This window comes from Mercenaria mercenaria, chromosome 14 (genome assembly GCF_021730395.1).
Source record: "Mercenaria mercenaria strain notata chromosome 14, MADL_Memer_1, whole genome shotgun sequence".
Lineage (NCBI taxonomy): Eukaryota > Metazoa > Mollusca > Bivalvia > Venerida > Veneridae > Mercenaria > Mercenaria mercenaria.
Genome location: NC_069374.1, coordinates 69,629,822 through 69,652,133, shown reverse-complemented (window position 1 = coordinate 69,652,133; position 22,312 = coordinate 69,629,822). Strand labels below are relative to the sequence as shown.

Here is a 22,312-nt window from a genome sequence, read left to right as displayed (position 1 = left end):
TCAGCATTATCGTTACTAAATAAACAAATAATACAAACATACACTTCTGTTGACTTCTATTTTAACTTATATAAAGTTTTTATGTTATGACTAGAACCATCCTTTTGAAAATATGTTATAACTTTCAAGCTAAGTGACTAGAACATCCACTTGAAAATATGTTATGACTAGCAAGTTTAGTGAGTAGAGAATAATTAAGAACACTTGAACACATGCCATTGACAAAAATAATCTCAGTACATGTATGTATGCCTAGAATTTCTACCCTGGTCCCATTACATTCAATGAATACTGCACTGGTCTTTCAGGGGTCCTGAAATAAGCTGTCCGAGTTGTTAAATGTCAAAACAATCGACTCGAAAAATTAAGCCACAAATTTTGGCTACTAAACTTTTTTACATAGCGTCAACCTAGCTAATCGTTTTTCTGAAAATCAAAAATGAAAGTAGATAACGGGAATCCCCAGACTGGCACTCATTTTCAACTTCACGGTTTAATTTTCCAATAATGATCATTAAATGTAGTAAACCAGTCCACGTGTCTATAAATGGCTGCATACATTTTGGTTTTGATAAATTTAAGGGTCATAAATGATCACAAATAGATTAGATATTGCCTTTAGGCATGCGGAAATAACAGATGTCGCCGATTAGTTTCATTTTCATAAAATATTTACCACGGAAATTTTACTTGCCCCCGGACAAGCCAGCTTCTAAAAACTGCTTGTCCGGACCGAGGAATCCACGAATCGGACAACTCGGACAGCTTATTTCAGGACCCCTGGAATGATGCCAATTTTCATTAGTATTTCAATTATGTAACAGTAGTCTAAGTCTGTAAAACTAGTCATTCCCACTGGATTCTCTACCAGTAAAATATTACATGTATTCATATATGAGCCGTGCCATGAGAAAACCAACATAGTGGGTATGCGACCAGCATGGATCCAGACCAACCTGCGCATCCGCGCAGTCTGGTCAGGATCCATGCTGTTCGCTTTCAAAGCCTATTGCAATTAGAGAAACTGTTAGCGAACAGCATGGGTCCTGACCAGACTGCACGGATGCGCAGGCTGGTCTGGATCCATGCTGGTTGCAAACCCACTATGTTGGTTTTCCCATGGCACGGCTCAATTATATTCTCAATGTGTAACTTACAACTTCCCCACATAAATCAGATGTGACCGAGACATATTAGCTGTCAAACCACGATAGAAATTATTTGCTTGGCCTAAGAGATTGAACCAAGAACCACTCAATTCGTTGTACTGAACTCTGCCTACTGAACATGTAACAGAGACTTAATAGTGAAATTTTATCATTTTCCCGTACTCTCTCTAAAGTCTAGAACCAGCTACTTCTGAACCATATATTGGGCACTAAATTTTGTGGTTTTTGGCAAAATGGCTTATTCCGGTATGTCAATTCGTTGATTTTGACTTTCAACAATAAAATGGAATAGAAATTTCTGTTTGTTTGTTGGGGTTTAATTTCATTGACTGAGTTAACCAAGTAATCCAAGAAAATTAATAACCCATAAAAATTAATGATTTCCCAGTAATTTTTAACTTTAACATTTTAGGACGAAAACCCGTTTAATTCAGTCAAGTTACTATATCCATTTCATGTTTTAAGGAGTCTTCCTCAACTTCAATTGAAGTTTTCATGACCAGATTTCTTCGACACAAATCGATCATTTAATAAAGTTGTCAAAATCTCTCCTACTGACTCCCAATTATGAATTTAACACTTATCATGAAACTTAAAGAGTTCTATTTAGTAGATGTTTTATTTTTATATATTTACCCATTCCTGAAGCCAGAGCATCCCCTTGATTGTTAAACTTGTTCAACTGAAATGGAACAATGAAACATTTTATTTATCTTCAACTTACTGCATTCAAACTAATTTGGTAACAACTGGCTGCATTTACATAACATTTCCACACATTTTGCTTTTACTGTGACTACCAGCATTGTATTCGGATGAATGAAATAAATTACATTAGTTTAACATGTACATTTATTTATCTAGAAGATCAATGTCAAAATTACAGAAACAATCAGTGAGAATTTTCACCCACTCAATATATCAGATCTAACTAGCATTTGATATTAGTAGTACAAAACAGAAAATCTTATGACAACTGTCCCAGAGGAAACAAGAGGCTAGGAAACTATTTTAACATTTGAAGATTTCACAATTTTTCAACCTATTAAATGCATCAATACTTCACTTGTTTGTTGTTAATTTTGTACAATGACTCATGAAATCCAAGAAATTCACATAAATTATTTTAATGATTTCACAGCATGTGATTTTATAAATTAAAAATATCATATCAGGGATCATCCTAGGTCAAAATTTTAGGGAGAAGTGAATTCTTCTCTACAGAATTTAAGGAGAAGATTCGGCATAGTATTCAGTTTACTGCCTATATATATCCACTTTCTATGGGTCTTGCTATAATTATTTAATGTAATTGAATATTGCATTATTATTTTCATGAATTTCTAAATAAAGTATAAACTTAGCTATGAAAAAGTCGCCTTTAAATTTTTATCTGAAATTTATGCATCCGAAACTCGTAAATTTATCAGGTGCACGAAACGCCGTGAAAATTTTCATTCATGTTTCGATTCTCGTGCTTTAATAATGCCCGATTCTTGCATCAACTTGTTCAGATTTATACGTTTAATTGATTGATTTATTAATCTTTTTCAAAATAATACCAAACTCGTAGATATTGGCCATCTTTTTACAATATTTTGTACGACAGTTCAGACATCCGCGGAATCGGTTTTTCTTTTTTTATCCACAGTGCCCAGGCAATTCTTTACAGAAACTGGCCGTATTTGAAATAATTTTTGAAGTAATTTTTAATAAAATCAAGAAATTATATACAATTGATGCATAAGATTATGCACTTGTTAAGTTTATAGGCTTTTTACACGCCGATTGAAAATTTTCAAAATGGCGGCGGCTTACAATATTTGTTGATTAATACAGTGGGATATTAACGCTACGATTGGCTGATATTTTGACAGGCGAGTAGGCGGGGTTGACTATAGATTTATCGGTAATTTAATCTAGAATACGCATCAAGTTTTACAACTTTTAGTAAACAGATTACAACACTCTGATAAACTTGGCGATTTGGATTTCGCCTGGAGGCGATAATTAGACGAAGTGGCCGACTTTACAGTGACGATATCGCTCAAATCGCCTTGTAGGATGATCCCTGATCATATACTGGTCAAATTGTTATGAACAAAATGTCCTCTGATGTTCAACAAAGATAAAACAAGAAAGATTTATTCATAACCTTCTTTAGCGTTGGTGTTATCTATAAATTATGACATGTGAAATGACAAAACTCACTGGACATAACCCATCTGTTCCTTGACTATACAGCTGAGAAACAATTCTACCAGTGTCTGCATCAAGAATGTCTAAAGTACGTAACTCAAAGCCTGTGCTGCCTTCAACCTTCTTATCAGGGTACCGTCCACAAACTATCAAGTCCTGCAGAGGATGCCAGGTAGCCTTGAACAAAAACAGTAAAAAATATTTTACTTTTGTTTGTTTATATGACTTACAAGGGTTTAACACCAAAGTATAACAGTAATGCAGTTGCTTCATAATGGCAATCAGGTATCAAAACTTGATTTCCTGACAACAACTTCCAAACATGAATATTAATTTATTTTATTTTGTTGGGTTTAACGTCGCACCAACACAATTATAAGTCATATGGCGACTTTCTAGCTTGATGGTGAAGAAAGTTCCCAGGTGCCCCTCCGTGCATTATTTCATCACGAGCAGGCACCTGGGTAGAACCACCGACCTTCCGTAAGCCAGCTGGATGGCTTCCTCATCCAAACATGAATAAGATGTTAAGAAAATGTTTTACTTTGTCAGAGAGAACATTCAAACCTTTGCAATCAAAATATATTTAGGTTCTCTATCTTTGGTGTTCTGTGTTCTATACACTTTACTTAGTAACAATCTAATCCAACTTAAGACATTCTACCATGTACCCCAGTAGCATTTTTGCTTTCCTTCTTCATTTGATAAAAATTCAATTAAATATGAAGACTTTTCCATCAAGTTGTGATTTTCATCTTTTATCGCAAAAGCATCAGTAAGCCTTTATTATATTTTTTTCATGTTTTGTTTTAAGCTATAAGCTACCTAGACCAACAGAAGTTCAAAATCTTCAGTTTGGAGACCAGTCTCAGAATGCATGCTTGCCATTGGTCAATTTCAAAATTGAGCTCAGTTACAACCAATCAAATGCTGGAAATTTGAGACTGGTCTAAAAAGTCAGTCAGTCACTTTTTTATCTATATCAAACTCGAAGTAAATGACGATATTTGAAATTTTTTCACCAAAAATGAGAACAAATAGCTACAAGAACAAAAATTAGCTTCAGTACCTTGAAAGGGCTGATATGTTGGAAGAATCTATGTGGGTGTTCTATTGTTGTCTCCAGGTGCCAGAATGGGGCTCTATATACACGGATTTCCTTGTTTTGGTCAGTGGTGAGCAGTCGACAACCATCCGTGTGACTGAAATATGCTGAAAAAATAACATAAATTATTTCAAATAACACAAAATGAACATCTGTCTAAAATAGCGCCTAATAAATGTATACAGAGAGCTGAATTTGGAAACTAGAAGATGCTTTTGTAAAAAAGTGCATGTATCCCCCAATGCATAGTCGTATAGGCAAGCAGTCAATAGGTGACAGGAGCTAAAGTCAAAGAGACACTGATGGTTGGCTGCAATAGGGATCATCTACATGGCATGTCCAGTCATCCCATTAAGTTTCAACATTCTGGGCCTAGTGGTTCTCATGTTATTTTTCAGACTCCTGTGACCTTCACCTTTGATCAAGTGACCCCAAAATCAAAAGGGGTCATCTACTCTGCATGTCCAATCATCCTATTAAGTTTTAACATTCTGGGTCAAGTGGTTCTCAAGTTATTGATTGGAAAGAGTTTTCTATGTTCAACCTCCTGTGACACTGACCTTTGATGGAGTGACTCCAAAATCAATAGGGGCCATGCATCTACTCTGTAAGTCCTATCACCCTATGAAGTTTGAAGGTTCTAGGTCAAATGGTTCTCAAGTTATTGACCAGAAATGGATTTCCATTTTCTGTCCGCTGTAACCTTGACCTTTAATAGACTGGCCCCAAAATCAATAGAGGTCATCAACTCTATATGTCCAATCATCCTATGAAGTTTCTACATTCTGGGTCTAGTGGTTCTCAAGTTACTGTCCGGAAATGATTTAACATGACCAGGCCCCTGTGACCTTGACTTTAATAGAGTGACCCAAAAATCAGTAGGGGTCATCTACTCTGTATGTTCAATCATCTTATGAAGTTTTAACATTCTGGGTCAAGTGGTTCTCAAGTTATTGATTGGAAACAGTTTTCCATGTTCAGGCCCCTGGGTCAAGTGGTTTTCAAGTTATTGATCGGAAATGGTTTTCAATGTTAAGGCCCCTGTGACCTTGGCCTTTAACAGAGTGACCTCAAAATCAATAAGGGTCATCTACTCTGCATGACCAATCATCCTATGAAGTTTCAATATTCTGGGTCAAGTGGTTCTCAAGTTATTGATTGGAAATGGTTTTCAATGTTCAGGCCCCTGTGACCTTGACTTTTCATGGTGTGACCCCAAAAACAATAGGGGTCGTCTACTCCAGCAGCCGTACCACCCTATGAAGTTTGAAGGTTCTAGGTCAAATGGTTCTCCAGTTATTGATCGGAAATGAAGTGTGACATACCTACGTACAGGGCAAAAACAATATGTCCCCGCAGTGTGGGGAAACATAAGTAGTTGAGCTGGCAATTTCTAGCACATTAATCATGCTATTGCTTGTTTTACCAGAGTATACAGGTTTACTATACTGTTAGAGAAGAGTTTTACCAGAACCGACAGGTTAATCATACTGCTTAAATTTTACCTGGAAAATATAGAGACTGATCATGCTGTCGGAGAAAACTTTTCCCTACACTGACAAATTTACATGCTGTTACAGAATAATTGTTACCTGAATTGGCAGGTTTATCATGACGTAGTATATGGAGAGCACTTTTCCTGTCCTTCATATATCTAACGTCCCACATCTGAACAGTCTGGTCTGTAGATGCTGTACACAGTAACCATTCTTCACGGGGAGAAAACTCCACATGTGTAATCTTATTCTTGTGAAGATGGTATTCAAACACCTTTAAATCCAATCAAATGATATTATTTCTCAAACACCTTTAAATCCAATTAAATGATATTATTTCTCAAACACCTGTAAATCCAATTAAATGATATTTCTTTAACACCTATAAATAAAATTAAATAACATTCCTCATACACCTGTAAATTAAATTAAATGAAATTATTCCTCGAACACCTATAAATCCAGTAAGATGAAATTATTCCTCTAACACCTTTTAACCCTTAGCCTGCTGGACATGACTGATTCTGCCTTTGCGACCAGTGTAGATCATGATATGCACTGTTCGCCATTCAGTGAAGTATCATTTTGGTAAAATCCCCTTTTAACAGTTATAGTACTGTCCAAACTAAAAGATGGACAAGTTCATTATAGAAATTTACTACAGTAAGGGTTAATCCAGTTAAATGAAATTGTCCTCAAAGACACTGATTTCTAAAACACCTGTATTCTATAAATTATTACAAATAATGCGTTCTCTTTAGGCAACCTGTAAATTACTGCTCAACTCCTACTATTTTACATTACTGCTGTACTCTGTGATGTGACTGTTTATGTTAATATGTAAGGAACTTATAAATATACCCTTAATATTGTTAAAACCACAGGATTTTCTGTTATACAGCATTGTTTACTTAAGAGGGTGTTTAAAATCATATTAACAACTTTCGCTTAATATATTTTTTAGAATTTAACCAAACTTCATTTTGATTTCATTACTGATGAATTTCATAAAATTTTATGGAACATTAAGGGTAAACTAAAACTAAAGGAATAATTTACTTTTCGATATTAACATAGCAAGCTTTCACTACTCAATAATATATCAGACACTTTTACCAACTACGCTAGAATTCTCTTAACACCTTTGTTAAGAAAGAATTTCACTTCTGTTTCTTTTAAACACTGTGAAATCATTATTATTTGTGAATTTCGTGACTGACTCAATAAAATTAAATAGAACTTAACAAGAAAACTGCCTATTCATTGCATGTTCAAAGACAAATTTATATTCCTATGAAACAGCCATTTTGGACCAAAATGATTTTACAGTACTCCGTATCAAATTATTGTCTCAATTTAATATAACTAGATGCCCAAGGGCAACATGTCGAGCCCGCCAGCTGTCAAAAAGACTGGGAGTTGCACACAAAACTCTGTCTCACTGAGACAAACATTTGTGCCAAATAAAACAATTGTGCCAGGTTATTTTATAATCCCACATTCAATGACGAAGTTATTGTCCGGACAAGGTCAATTATAGCCATATTTGACCTTTAAACTCCAAGTATGACCTTAACCTTTAAGATATTGACATGGGCATTGCGCGCGACAAATTTAAACCCACATGAAAATTTCTGCTTTTACAGTACATACCTTTCTGCCTTCTGTAGACATCATATGCAAAATTCCACCATTTCTTCCTGCAACAACAAGGTATCTACTTGGGTTGACATCCAGACTGCAGTACCAATGGCTAGAAGGAAGAAAGAAAAACATAAATTTTTCTCATTACACCTCATAAAAGTTTCTCTGTATAAAATTACTATGTATCAACATTTACCTAATTGTATACATGACAACATGATGGCACGCCCCTAAAAAACATTCTGAAAATACGTATTAGCTCCTTGAGAAAATGGTGTATAAATTTTCAACATTACAACAGCACTTTTTTTACCAGAAATATTCAAGCTAATAGCTAAATTAGATTTGTCATAGTTTTAAGTTCTTTCTCATTGCGATTATTTCTCTGACTTAAAAATACCTCAAGCATACCTTTAAGCATTATGTAATATTTCTACTGTTTTACATTTTCACAAATCATTAACCCTTATGGAGTCATTCATAATATAATGTATGTTGACTAAGTAAACAAGAGATCACAGAGTGATCTTGGCGCCCACCAATGTGCCATTTTTGAGTGTTCCAAATTTCAAGACTTATTGACTAGCTCAAGGTCAAATTTCATTTCCGTACACAACACAAATCTATGCATGTGGTCCAAATTTGAATCCTGTACCTTCAAAAATGTGAAAGTAGGTCACTAGGTCAATGTCAAGGTCAAAGTTTGTTTCGGTACACAAAACTATGCATGTGGTCCTAAATTTGAAGCCTGTAGCTACAGAAATGTGAAAGTAGGTCACTAGGTCAATCTTAAGGTCAAAGTTCATTTCAGTACACAAAACTATGCAAGTGGTCCAAATTTGAAGGCTGTAGCTTGAGAAATGTAAAAGTAGGTCATTAGGTCAAAATCAAGGTTAAATTTTACTTCGGAATACAAAACTATGCATGAGGTCCAAATTTGAAGCCTGTACCTTCAAAAATGTGAAAGTAGGTCACTAGGTCAATGTAAAAGTCAAAGTTTGTTTCGGTACACAAAACTATGCATGTGGTCCAAATTTGAAGGCTGTAGCTTGAGAAATGTAAAAGTAGGTCACTAGGTCAAAATCAAGGTCAAATTTTATTTCGGAATACAAAACTATGCATGTGGTCCAAATTTGAAGCCTGTTTTCCTTAGAAATGTGAAAGTAGGTCACTAGGTCAATGTAAAGGTCAAAGGTCATTTCAGTACACAAAACTATGCAAGTGGTCCAAATTTGAAGGCTGTAGCTTGAGAAATGTAAAAGTAGGTCACTAGGTCAAAATCAAGGTCAAATTTTATTTCAGAATACAAAACTATGCATGTGGTCCAAATTTGAAGCCTGTACCTTCAAAAATGTGAAAGTAGGTCACTAGGTCAATGTCAAGGTCAAAGATTTTTTCGGTACACAAAACTATGCATGTAGTCCAAATTTGAAGGCTGTAGCTTGAGAAATGTTAAAGTAGGTCACTAGGTCAAAATCAATGTCAAATTTCATTTTGAAACACGAAACTATGCATATGGTCCAAATTCGATGCCTGTACCTTCAAAAATGTGAAAGTAGGTCACTAGGTCAAAATAAAGGTCAAAGTTTTTTCCAGTGCACAAAATTATGCATGTGGTCCAAATTTGAAGGCTGTAGCTACAAAAATGTGAAAGTAGGTCACTAGGTCAAAATCAAGGTCAACTCATGTCAAGGTTCATCTTGCCACTCAAAAATATACATGTGGTCCAAGTTTAAATGTTGTAGTTACTGACAAGAACATTTTAAAAGCTTTTCCCTATATAAGTCTATATGAACCATGTGACCCCCGGGGCGGGGCCATATTCAACCCTAGGAGGATAATTTGAACAAACTTGGCAGAGAACCACTAGATGATGCTACATTACAAGTATTAAAGCCTTAGGCTTTGTGGTTTGGACAAGAAGATTTTCAAAGTTTTTCCCTATATAAGTCTATGAAAACCATATGACCCCGAGGGCGGGGCCATATTTGACCCTAGGGCTATAATTTAAACAATCTTAGTTGAAGACCACTAGATGATGTCACTTACAAAATATCAAAGCCCTAGGCCCTCTGGTTTTGGACAAGAGGTTATTCAAAGTTTTTCCCTATACAAGTCTATATAAACCATGTGACCCCCAGGGCGGGGCCATATTTGACCCCAGAGAAATAATTTGAATCATCTTGGTAGAGGACCACTAGATGATGCTTCATACCAAATATCAAAGCCCTAGGCTCTGTGGTTTTGGACAAGAAGGTTTTCAAAGTTTTTCCCTATATAAATCTATATGAATTATAGAAATAAACAAAGGGCCATAACTCACTCATAAATTGTTGAACCAGTCTGATTTTCAGGGGGACACAACTAGGGTATCAATACATCATTCTGACAAAGTTTGGTCAAAATCCCCCCAGTAGTTTCTGAGGAGATGCGATAACGAGAAATTGTTAACGGACGGACGGACGGATGGACGGACGGAATGACGGACGGACGGACCACGGACGCAGAGTGATTTTAATCTAAAAAAAGCATTTTTTAAAATAAGACAAAAAGTTTTTGTTTTTTTTGGGAGGGGGTGGGGGGTGGGTTAAAAAAAAAACAAGAGGACCATGATGGTCCTGAATCGCTCACCTCTTCCAACATAACAAAGTTTTGTGTATGACGTCGTTTTTTCTATTATTTGACATAGTGACCTAGTTTTTGAGCTCATGTGACCCAGTTTTGAACTTGACCTAGATATTATCAAGATAAAAACTCTGACCAATTTTCAAGAAGATCCATTGAAAAATATGGTCTCTAGAGAGGTCACTAGGTTTTTCTATTATTTGACCTATTGACCTAGTTTTCGAAGGTACGTGACCCTGTTTTGAACTTTACCTAGATATCATCAAGGTGAACATTCTCACTAATTTTCATGAAGATCTCATGAAAAATATGGCCTCTAGAGAGGTCACAAGGTTTTTCTATTTTTATACCTACTGGCCTAGTTTTTGACCGCATGTGACCCAGTTTCAAAACCTGACCTAGATATCATCAAGGTGAACATTCAGATCAATTTTCATGAAGATCCATTGAAAAATATGGCCTCTAGAGAGGTCAAAAGATTTTAATAATTTTAGTCCTACTGACCTAATTTCTGACCGCAGTTGACCCAGTTTCAAACTTGACCTAGATATCATCAAGATGAACATTCAGACCAACTTTCATACAGATCCCATGAAAAGTATGGCCTCTAGAGAGGTCAAAAGGTTTTTTTATTATTTGACCTACTGACCTAGTTGTTTAAGGTACGTGACCCAGTTTCAAACTTGACCTAGATATTATCAAGGTGAACATTCTGACCAATTTTTATGGAGATCCATTCACAAGTATGGCCACTAGAGAGGTCACAAGATTTTTCTATTTTTAGACCTACTGACCTAGTTTTTGACCCCACTTGACCCAATTTCGAACTTGACCTAGATATCATCAAGGTGAACATTCAGACCAACTTTCATACAGATCCCATGAAAAATATGGCCTTTAGAGAGGTCACAAGGTTTTTCTATTATTTGACCTACTGACCTAGTTTTTGAAGGCATGTGACCCACTTTCGAAACTGACCTAGATATCATCAAGATGAACATTCAGACCAACTTTCATACAGATCCCATGAAAAATATGGCTTCTAGAGAGGTCACAAGGTTTTTCTATTTTTAGACCTACTGACCTAGTTTTCGATGGCACGTGACCCACTTTCGAACTTGTCCTAGATATCATCAAGGTGAACATTCTGACCAATTTTCATGAAGATCTCATGAAATATATGGCCTCTAGGGAGGTCACAAGGTTTTTCTATTTTTAGACCTACTGACCTAGTTTTTGACCGCACGTGACCCAGTTTCGAACTTGACCTAGATATCATCAAGATGAACATTCAGACCAACTTTCATATAGGTCCCATGAAAAATGTGGCCTTTAGAGAGGTCACAAGGTTTTTCTGTTATTTGACCTACTGACCTAGTTTTTGATGGCACGTGACCCAGTTTCGAACTTGAACTAGATATCATCAAGATGAACGTTCTGACCAATTTTCATGAAGATCCTGTGAAATATATGGCCTCTAGAGAGGTCACAAGGTTTTTCTATTTTTAGACCTACTGACCTAGTTTTTGATGGCACGTGACCCAGTTTCAAACTTGACCTAGATATCATCAAGGTGAACATTCTGACCAATTTTCATGAAGATCTTGTGAAACATATGGCCTCTAGAGAGGTCACAAAGTTTTTCTATTTTTAGACCTACTGACCTAGTTTTTGAAGGCACGTGACCCAGTTTCAAACTTGACCTAGATATCATCAAGATGAACATTCTGACCAACTTTCATAAAGATCCCATGAAAAATGTGACCTCTAGAGTGGTCACAAAGCAAAAGTTTACGGACGCACGGATGCACGCACGGACGGACGACGGACGACGGACACCGCGCGATCACAAAAGCTCACCTTGTCACTTTGTGACAGGTGAGCTAAAAAAACAGACAAATTTGTAAAACTTACCTTTACATTGTTTTGGAAAGGCAGACATTGTGTCTAAAATTAGAAACTTACTCGTAAGAATCCATGGTATCAGCAAGCACAGTGCCTTGTTTGGTTTCAAAATCATGAAGAGTGACTGTTCCATTGATAGATGCACTCACCATCTTGTCTGTGTCCCATGGCCAAAACTTCATAGCTTGACATGAGCCTGCTGCTCCAATCTATAAAGTAAACATGAATTTTTACTGACTGAACGGCGAACAATGCAGATCTGTTTTAAAACTTTTAACAAGAGTGCCAGAATGTCACAATATACGCCCTTCACAGCAAATTTCTTTACTCTAGCACCTGTATTTGCAAATGGAATTTTAATTTTGTGGTTGTTTAGTAATCATTGTAAGTCTTTTGTTTTTCTAAGTCCACTAAAAAACTCCTTACCAGGTAGAGATACCTTACAATACACCTAAAATTTGAAAGTAACATCTATGTTGTACCACAGAAAAGTGGTCTTGTTTTTTCCCTACGGTCAATTATAAAAAAGTTACAATATAAGTTATTTATAGTAACAACTAAGGGAAGGTAATCTTTAAAGAAAAAAAAAAAAAAAAAAAAAAAATCCAAAAAAAATTGTAAGTCCACACAAAAATCTTTACCAGGTAGAGATTGGTCAAAATACACCTCATAATTGGATGTAGCATGCATGTTGTACTACAAAAAAGTGGTCTCGATTTTTCCCTACGACTAGTAATGAAAAAGTTACAATATAAGCTATTTATAGTAACAACAAAGGGAAGTAATTCTAAAAAGGGAACTGCGCATGACACTTCGTCTCATGATGGTGTATAATTGTGCCAAGTTACATCAAAATCCCTCCATGCATGAAGAAGAAATGCTTCGGACAAAGTCATTCTTGTATCTGACCTTTGGCCTCTAAGTGTGACCTTGACCTTAGACCTAGGGACCTGGTGCTTGCGCATGACACTCCGTCTCGTGGTGGTGAACATTTGTGCCAAGTTATATCAAAATCCCTCCATGCATGAAGAAGAAATGCTCCGGACAAGGTTTTCATTCTTGTATCCTTTGACCTCTAAGTGTGACCTTGACCTTAGACCTAGGGACCTGGTTCTTGCGCATGACACTCCGCCTCGTGGTGGTGAACATTTGTGCCAAGTTATATCAAAATCCCTCTATGCATGAAGAAGATATGCTCCGGACAAAGTTTTCTTTCTTGTGTCCTTTGACCTCTAAGTGTGACCTTGACCTTAGACCTAGGGACCTGGTTCTTGCGCATGACACTCAGTCTCATGATGATGAACAACTGTGCCAACTTTCATCAAAATCCCTCCATGCATGAAGAAGATATGCTCCGGACAAAGTCATTCTTGAATTTGACCTTTGACCTCTAAGTGTGACCTGGTTCTTGCGCATGACACTCCGTCTCATGATGGTGAACAACTGTGCCAAGTTTCATCAAAATCCCTCCATGCATGTAGAAGATATGCTCCGGACAAAGTCTGTGGACGCCGCCCGCCCGCCCGCCCGCCCGCCCGCCAGGGGCATTCCCATAATACGTCCCGTTTTTCAAACGGGCGTATAAAAACTGTTGTTTCAACTCTGGTCTGCTGTTAAGGATTTCTTTAAGAAGAACACCGCCTACGGGTGCCATCGCTAGTCTGCAAGTGCTGGAAAATATGTAAGAAAAGATTTATAGTTAAGATTTTCTAAGTACAAAAAGGGCCACAATTCTGACAAAATGCAGGTTAGAGTTATGGTTCTTGATATACATAGTCCCCTAATGATGATAAACAAGTGTGCAAAGTTCAACGCTTTAGTTCTTACAGTTTTTGAGAAAAAAAGTGACCTAAACAAAACATTTAACCAAGAAACTCGAATTTTCTTAGTATATAAAGAGCCATAATTTTATCAAAATGCATATCAGAGTTATGGTTCTTGGCCTACATAATCCCCTAGTGATGCTAAACAAGTGTGCAAAGTTTCAAAGCTGTAGCTCTTACAGTGTTGTGAGAAGGCGGATCTAAACCAACAATTTAACCCACGCTGATGCAGACGATCAAGTGAAAATAATACTCTCACAGCTTTTTTTTCAAAAATCAGACAAGCTCAAAATTAACTGTAATATATAACCATCTAATCAAGACATACACGCTTAAGTCACAGAACAAGATCATGCGTCAGATACTGCAAACAAGTGGGTAGGGTATGGTTATTGCTTTTTTTCAACATTTTTTTCTTGCAGCCTAATAAGCTGTTTAAGTGTAGTCTTTCAGAATTATGACTTAATAGACCATTAACTTTATTTCTGTTAATGACACCTTGTCACATAAATAATGATCTATAATAAGGCATATTATACTGCATTTGATGTTTGGTTGTTATTGCTTTGAAACAATACTTGCATCAAATAATGCATAAAACAATTTTATCTTGTGTAACTATGGACATTCAGTGGTTTTAATAATTTATACTCCTTTTTTCACACAATCTCCATTAGCCCTGTCTGACCAAATCTCCCGTATTTGACCTTCGGAAATAGGAAAACATTATTCCTTATAAGTAATTCATGTCTGGATTAATAAAAGCTGTCTGTAAACCCAGCAGTATGACCAAAAGATGGCCAGTGATAGGTAACTGGAGGACAGATTTTCGACAACTAATCTGCCAAGACCTTGACCTTTGACCAATTGGGTCATCTATCCATCTAGGCAATCATGATATGAAGTTTGTGCCATACACTAAAGCATTCTCCAATTACTCCTCTGAAACCATTTTCATTCTCCTGCCATTGTGACCTTGAAGACTGACCTTATGACCATACTGGAGCTGACTACAGACAATCATCATGTTTGACAGCTGAAGGAGTAGTCCCTCTCCATTAATTGATCACAAACCAATTTCAGTCTAGTGGTCATTGGGACCTCTAGAAACTTTTGACATACTGACCTCGAGAACTGGAAGGGTCATCTGAACAGGTAACTTTATATATTTCATCATTTGCACTGTTATTTACATTGCTGCTTGATTTTTAACAGGTGTATCTGTAGCCTTCAAAAACAAGAGGGCCAAGAAGGCCCTAGATCGCTCACCTTAGAAACACACCATAACAGTGTAAAACATGTTTGACCTAGTGATTTCATGGAAACAAATATTCTGACCAATTTTCATTAAGATTGGACAAAAAAATTGGCCTCTTGCGATTAAACAAGCATTTTCTTAGATATGACCTAGTGACCTAGTTTTTGACCCTAGATGACCCATGTTCAAACTCGACCTAGATTTTATCAAGGCAATCATTCTGACCAAAATTCATGAAGATCAATTGAAAAATACAGCGTCTATCACATACACAAGTTTTTTCTTTGATTTGACCAAGTGACCTAGTTTTTGTCCTCAGATGACCCATATTCAAATTCGACCTAGATTTCATTAAGGCAATCATCCTGACCAAATTTCATAACAAGAGGACCATGATGGTCCTGAATCGCTCACCTATCCCCACATGACCCAGTGTTGAACTGAGTATGACGTCATTATTTCTATTATTTGACATAGTGACCTAGTTTTTGAGCACATGTGACCTAGATATCATCAAGATAAAAAATTCTGACCAATTTTCATGAAGATCCATTGAAAAATATGGCCTCTAGAGAGGTCACAAGGTTTTTCTATTATTTGACCTAATGGCCTAGTTTTTGAAGGCACATGACCCACTTTTAAACTTTACCTAGATATCATCAAGGTGAACATTCTCACCAATTTTCATGAAGATCTCGTGAAAAATATGGCCTCTAGAGAGGTCACAAGGTTTTTCTATTTTTCGACCTACTGACCTAGTTTTTGACCGCACATGACCCAGTTACAAACCTGACCTAGATATCATCAAGCTGAACATTCTCACCAATTTTCATGAAGATCCGTTGAGAAATATGGCCTCTAGAGAGGTCACAAGGTTTTTTCTATTTTGAGACCTACTGACCTAGTTTTTAACCCCACGTGACCCAGTTTCGAACTTGACTTAGATATCATCAAGGTGAACATTCTGACCAATAATCATGAAGATCTCATGAAAAATATGGCCTGTAGAGAGGTCACAAGGTTTTTCTATTTTTAGATCTACTGACCTAGTTTTTAACCCCACGTGACCCAGTTTCGAACTTGACCTAGATATCTTCAAGGTAAACACTCTGACCAATTTTCATGAAGATCCATTGAAAAATATCGCCTCTAGAGAGGTCACAAGGTTTTCCTATTTTTAGACCTACTGACCTAGTTTTTGACCGCACGTGACCCAGTTTCGAGCTTAACCTAGATATCATCAAGGTGAACATTCTGACCAATTTTCATGAAGATCCATTGAGAAATACGGCCTCTAGAGAAGTCACAAGGTTTTTCTACTTTTAGATCTACTGACCTAGTTTTTGACCCCACATGACCCAGTTTCGAACTTGACCTAGATATCATCAAGGTGAACATTCTGACCAATATTCATGAAGATCTCATGAAAAATATGGCCTCTAGAGAGGTCACAAGGTTTTTCTATTTTTAGACCTACTGACCTAGTTTTTAACCCCACGTGACCCAGTTTCGAACTTGACCTAGATATCATCAAGGTGAACATTCTGACCAATTTTCATGAAGATCCATTGAGAAATTTGGCCTCTAGAGAGGTCACAAGGTTTTTCTATTTTTAGACCTACTGACCTAGTTTTTTGACCACACGTGACCCAGTTTCGAACTTGACCTAGATATCATCAAGATGAACATTCAGACCAACTTTCATAAAGATCCCATGAAAAATATGGCCTCTAGAGAGGTCACAAGGTTTTTCTATTATTTGACCTACTGACCTAGTTTTTGAAGGCACGTTACCCAGTTTCGAACTTGACCTAGATATCATCAAGGTGAACGTTCTGACCAATTTTCATGAAGATCTTGTGAAATATATGGCCTCTAGAGAGGTCACAAGGTTTTTCTATTTTTAGACCTACTGACCTAGTTTTTGATGGCACGTGACCCAGTTTCGAACTTGACCTAGATATCATCAAGGTGAACATTCTGACCAACTTTCATAAAGATCCCATGAAAAATGTGACCTCTAGAGTGGTCACAAGCAAAAGTTTACGGACGGACGGACGCACGCACGCACGGACGGACGACGGACGACGGACGCCGCGCGATCACAAAAGCTCACCTTGTCACTTTGTGACAGGTGAGCTAAAAATCAATTGAAAAATACAGTCTCTATCGCATACACAAGATTTTTCTTTAATTTGACCTAGTGACCTAGTTTTTGACTTCAGATAACCCATATTCAAACTCGACCTAGATTTCAACAAGGCAATGACCGAATTTCATGAAGATCAATTGCAAAAATACAGCCTCTATTGCATACACAATGTTTTTCTTCAATCTGACCTAGTGACCTAGTTTTTGAACCCAGATGACCCTAGATTTTATCAAGGTAATCATTCTGGCTAAATTTCATGAAGATCAGTTGAAAAATAAAGCCTCTATTGCATACACAAGGTTTTTCTTTGATTTGACCTAGTGACCTAGTTTCTGATCCCAGATGACCCATTTTCGAAACTGGCCTAAAATTCATCAAGGTAATCATTCTGACCAAAATTCATGAAGATCAATTGAAAAATACAGCGTCTATCGCATACACAAGGTTTTTCCTTGATTTGATCTAGTGACCTAGTTTTTGATCCCAGATGACCCATTTTCGAACTCGGCCTTGACTTCATCAAGGCAATCATTCTGACCAAAATTCATGAGGATCAATTGAAAAATACAGCCTCTATCGCATACACAAGGTTTTTCTTTGATCTGACCTAGTGACCTAGTTTTTGATCCCAGATGACCCATTTTCGAACTCGGCCTAGATTTCAGCAAGGTAATTATTCTGACCAAATTTCATGAAGATCAGTTGAAAAATACAGCCTCTATCGTATACACAAGCTAAATGTTGACGGACGACAGACAGACAGACGCTGGACATCGAGCGATCAGAAAAACTCACCTGTGCATTGCTCAGGTGAGCTAAAAAACCTATACATATGAGGCCCTTTGAAAAATCCTCAAATAAGTCTTGAATTTAGTACCAATAATTTACTATACAGAGCTACTTCACATTTATACAAACATGCACTATTGGTTTAGAAGCCTACCCCATGTACAAACTTATCCTTGTGCACATTGTCTGTGTCCCACAGAATAATGTCTCCACCTTTCGACCCTACAGCTAGAATGCTCGGTTTTGTCGGGTGCCATTCCATTGCGGTTACTCTCCGATCAAATGGACTTGCTGTTCTGTAGAGTTCAAAGTCCTTGTTCAGGTTTATCACTGGGCTCTTTACTGCCTGTATGTGTAAAATGTGAATGGATGATTGAAAAAAAAAATGTTCCCACTGTCTATGAATCAACTCTGGATCCTCATTTAGCAGTACAGTTACAGGAGAAACATTTTCTTTACGATATGATACAAACTGTCAGTCTAAAGATGTTGTATACTTAATAACGTGTGAAAGATGCAATATGCAATATGTTGGGCAGACTATGCAACAGGTTTCACGGCGTATGAATAGCCATAAATTTGACATATCTAATTTGACAGATCCTGCATATTCCACGTTGGTTGCTGGTCATTTTAATCAAGATGACCATAGTATTGATGACTTCACATTTATGCCTATTGATGTGGTAAATAATCAAATTAACCGGTTATGCAAGGAAACATTCTGGAATCACAAGTTAAAAACACTCAATCCTGATGGACTTAATTCAAAAACATTGTTTAATGTTTAATGAATTTTACATGTATATGTGTTTGTTTAGTACTATTGCGTTTTTTCCTATTTATGGTTTTTTATATATACTGCTATAGGAAATCCTGTATTCTTATATCCGTAATGTACTAAACTTGCTATCTGTAATTCACATTAATTTATGTAATATTTTAAAAAAAAAACAGTAGACATTTTTCTGCCATTCAATGTAACGTTTACTTCATGACGTCACGTCCGTTGTTTTATTATGTATTTATCCTGATGAAGGCGTAAGCCCCGAAACGTTGATAAAAGATAAATATTCACGTGTTGTTGTTGAATTTTACCATCGTATAGAGATAGGCCCTAAAATTTTCAATGATAATATTACATTAAATAAAGTCTAGAAAGTAATTTCCAAGTCCTTGAAATAACCAAAAAAGATTTCACAAATGTGGAGTTTATGATAGTTTTGTTATTATCAATAACAGAAGTTTTAATTTTTAATTTAAAGTTGTGATCCACAAAGAATGACAACTCTTGCCTTAGGCTAGTACTTATAAGTAGAGATCTATTAGTTTACTTCCCTTGCAATTACACAATTGAGTGGAAAATGAAAACTGTTTTAAACACAATATCATATTTTTTTGCACAATAAAATCATTAAGGATTTATTCATTTGTGTTTGATTTACCCCTCAATACATGGTTCCTATGATTCTGTCAACTTACATATGGTAAAAAATTAACTTTTAACAAGCCAATAATAAAACAAGGTACCAGTAGGTAAATAATAGTGCAGATAATACAGTTTTGCTTGTATCAAAATGTCACAATAGATCCACTTTTTGTAATACAGAACACCTGGTAGGATTAGTAAAGGTGCAATTATATTGATCTCTATTTCCTATGCCTACATCGTATAATGGATGATTGAGGAACACTAAGAAACACAAAATGGTATTTTAAACAATAACATGAATAAACAATAGACTGACCGGAATATTTTAAATAAAGCTTTGCATTTAGCCTTCAACACAATAATTCATATAGAATATATAAACCCCAAACTTCTAATAACATTTTCAAACTGTTGGACAATAAATGAAATCTGACTTTGTCAGTCGAGTTAAATCTTAAATTTTGGAAGTCCTTCGATTCCCTTTTCTCTGATTAAATAGTAGGTTCCTCAAGTCTCTTTTCTATGCTTTAACAACAACAGCTGTCCAGCACGCTCGACTTTTCTCAGTGCTCGACTCTGAATTAGAGCTTTGCCAGTAAAAGGGGCATAAATCTGTCAAAAGCTTTGATAGTAACAGAGATATTGGACGCTATATAAAACTTTAACCAAAAAATTGTACATTAAAAAGGGAAATAACTCTGTTAAAATTCAAATCAGAGTTATGGGGATTGTTTCTCCTGGTGTAGACTTTCATAGTAAATAACTATTTCAAGTTTCAAGTCAAAAGCATTGATAGTAACAGAGATATTTGAATTTATCAAAAACTAACCAAACAATTCCAAGTTAAAGAGGCATAAATCTGTCAAAATTCAAATCAGAGTTATGAGGATTGTTTCTCCAAGTGTAGACTGTGATAGTAAATAATTATTTTAAGTTTAAAGTCAATAGCTCTGATAGTAACAGAGGTATTTGACTTAATCAAAAACTTTAACCAACAGCGATGCAGACGACAGGGCGAGTGCAGTAGCTCTACATTTTCTCCGAAAAGTCAATCTAAAAAAGTATGGCATCCCGAAAATTTAAGTAGCAAAGTTTCAATTTCTCAATTCTAGCAGGAATGAATTTTTGATCTACTAAGCTTGGCTCTCATTTAAAAATCAATATTTAAATGTACCTGCACTTGCCAACTACATCTTACAAGGTCTGTGACACTAACATGTAACTGTGTTAGTAGTCTAGCTACTGACTAGATAATCTTATTAATTTTCTAATCATTTCTCTTACATATTCTAACTAATCTTGAGAAGAAAAGGGACATAATTATACAAAATTTGAAGAGCCTCTGGAGTTATTTCATGTGAACAAAACACAGGGTCTGAACACAGACTACTGTGTTAGTTGCAAGATAATTCTAAACAACAATTACCTCCTGTATTTGCACTCTACATTTCATTCCATAACTGAACTGCTGAAAAACATGCATCATATTTTGACTGGTTTCTGCTACAGGCTTGAACGGTCTTATTTTTGGCTGAGATTGTCTTTCCTTTAATCCACACTTCATTAAGTCTTTCAGAAAGGAGTCTTCTGCATTAGAATGTGATGTTCTTGCTTCCACATGGCTAAGAATTTCCACCGTTGCTTTAACTGGAGTAGTTTCAGCTTGGTCTGTCTTTGCTGGAGACGTTAGTACATTAGTTTCTATTTCTCTGTCAAGACAGTCACTAGTTTTATCGCAACTACTTTCTCTTCTTGCTTCAGTAGACAGACTTCTTTCTGTTCTAAGAAATATTTTGTTTTTATCAACAGCAGTGAGAGGGGTTTTCTCAAAAGTCTCCAATTCACATTGCTTTTCTTCTATGCCACATTTTTTCTTTGTTGTTTTCCCAGAACTCAGTGTTTTTGCTTTCTTTGCCAAAGAACCAGAGTTTTCATTTTCTGTTGACTTCTGTCCACTGGACCTGCTGCGGAGCTGTCTCTTACCAACCATTCTCCCTGCAAACAATGATACTTAGATTTATAATATTCTTTTCACAGAAATACCAATGACTTTTTTTTCATAGTTACACTGGGGGCAATATCTAAGCGAAAAGGTATGTTTTTTCCCTCCCAAATTTTAACCCCCAGAACAAATGGAGTCATCAACTTTATAAGCCAGATGATGCTGTCTAGTTTTAAAGATACTGGGTCAAAAGGTCCTCAAGTTATTGGGCAGAAACAGTTTTAAAGCATCAGGCCCTTGTGACCTTGACCTTTGGCTTAATGAGCCACACAACAATAGGGGTCTTCTAAATTATTAGCCACGATTGACAGTTCTTGGTCTAGTAATTCTCAAGTTACCATGCATAAATATGTTTCAATGTTCATGTCCCTGTTACCTGAATCTTTGACCTACTAACCCAAACAAGAGGGTCATGATGACCATGTATTGCTCATCTGTTAAATATGCTACATGCAATATATGTAGTGGATGACCTAGTTTTTGACCCCAGATGACCCAGTTTCTATCTTAGCCTAGGAATCACCAAGATAAGTACTCTGACCAAGTTTCATGAAGATAGGGTCACAAATGTGGCCTAAAGAATGTTAACAAGCTTTTCCTTTAATTTGACCGGGTGCCCTAGTGTTTGACCCATATGACCCAGTTTTGATTTTTGTTTGTTTTGGGTTTAACGCCGTTTTTCAACAGTATTTCAGTTATGTAACGGCGGGCAG

The 22,312-nt window shown here is 36.3% G+C and overlaps 1 protein-coding gene across 1 annotated transcript in view; it reads right to left on the bottom strand.

Annotated features, from left to right (window-relative positions):
- LOC123527685 (DNA damage-binding protein 2-like) overlaps positions 1-22,312 on the bottom strand; it is a 47,891-nt gene that overhangs the window by 6,169 nt on the left and 19,410 nt on the right. The window contains exons 2-9 of the mRNA XM_045307301.2: positions 21,024-21,592; positions 18,320-18,511; positions 12,204-12,352; positions 7,623-7,722; positions 6,066-6,243; positions 4,438-4,580; positions 3,381-3,545; positions 1,806-1,851 (exon numbers count right to left, since the gene is read on the bottom strand). Coding sequence (XP_045163236.2) covers positions 1,806-1,851; positions 3,381-3,545; positions 4,438-4,580; positions 6,066-6,243; positions 7,623-7,722; positions 12,204-12,352; positions 18,320-18,511; positions 21,024-21,587 — 1,537 coding nt within the window. The 5' untranslated portion in view covers positions 21,588-21,592. The remainder of the gene's footprint in view (positions 1-1,805; positions 1,852-3,380; positions 3,546-4,437; positions 4,581-6,065; positions 6,244-7,622; positions 7,723-12,203; positions 12,353-18,319; positions 18,512-21,023; positions 21,593-22,312) is intronic.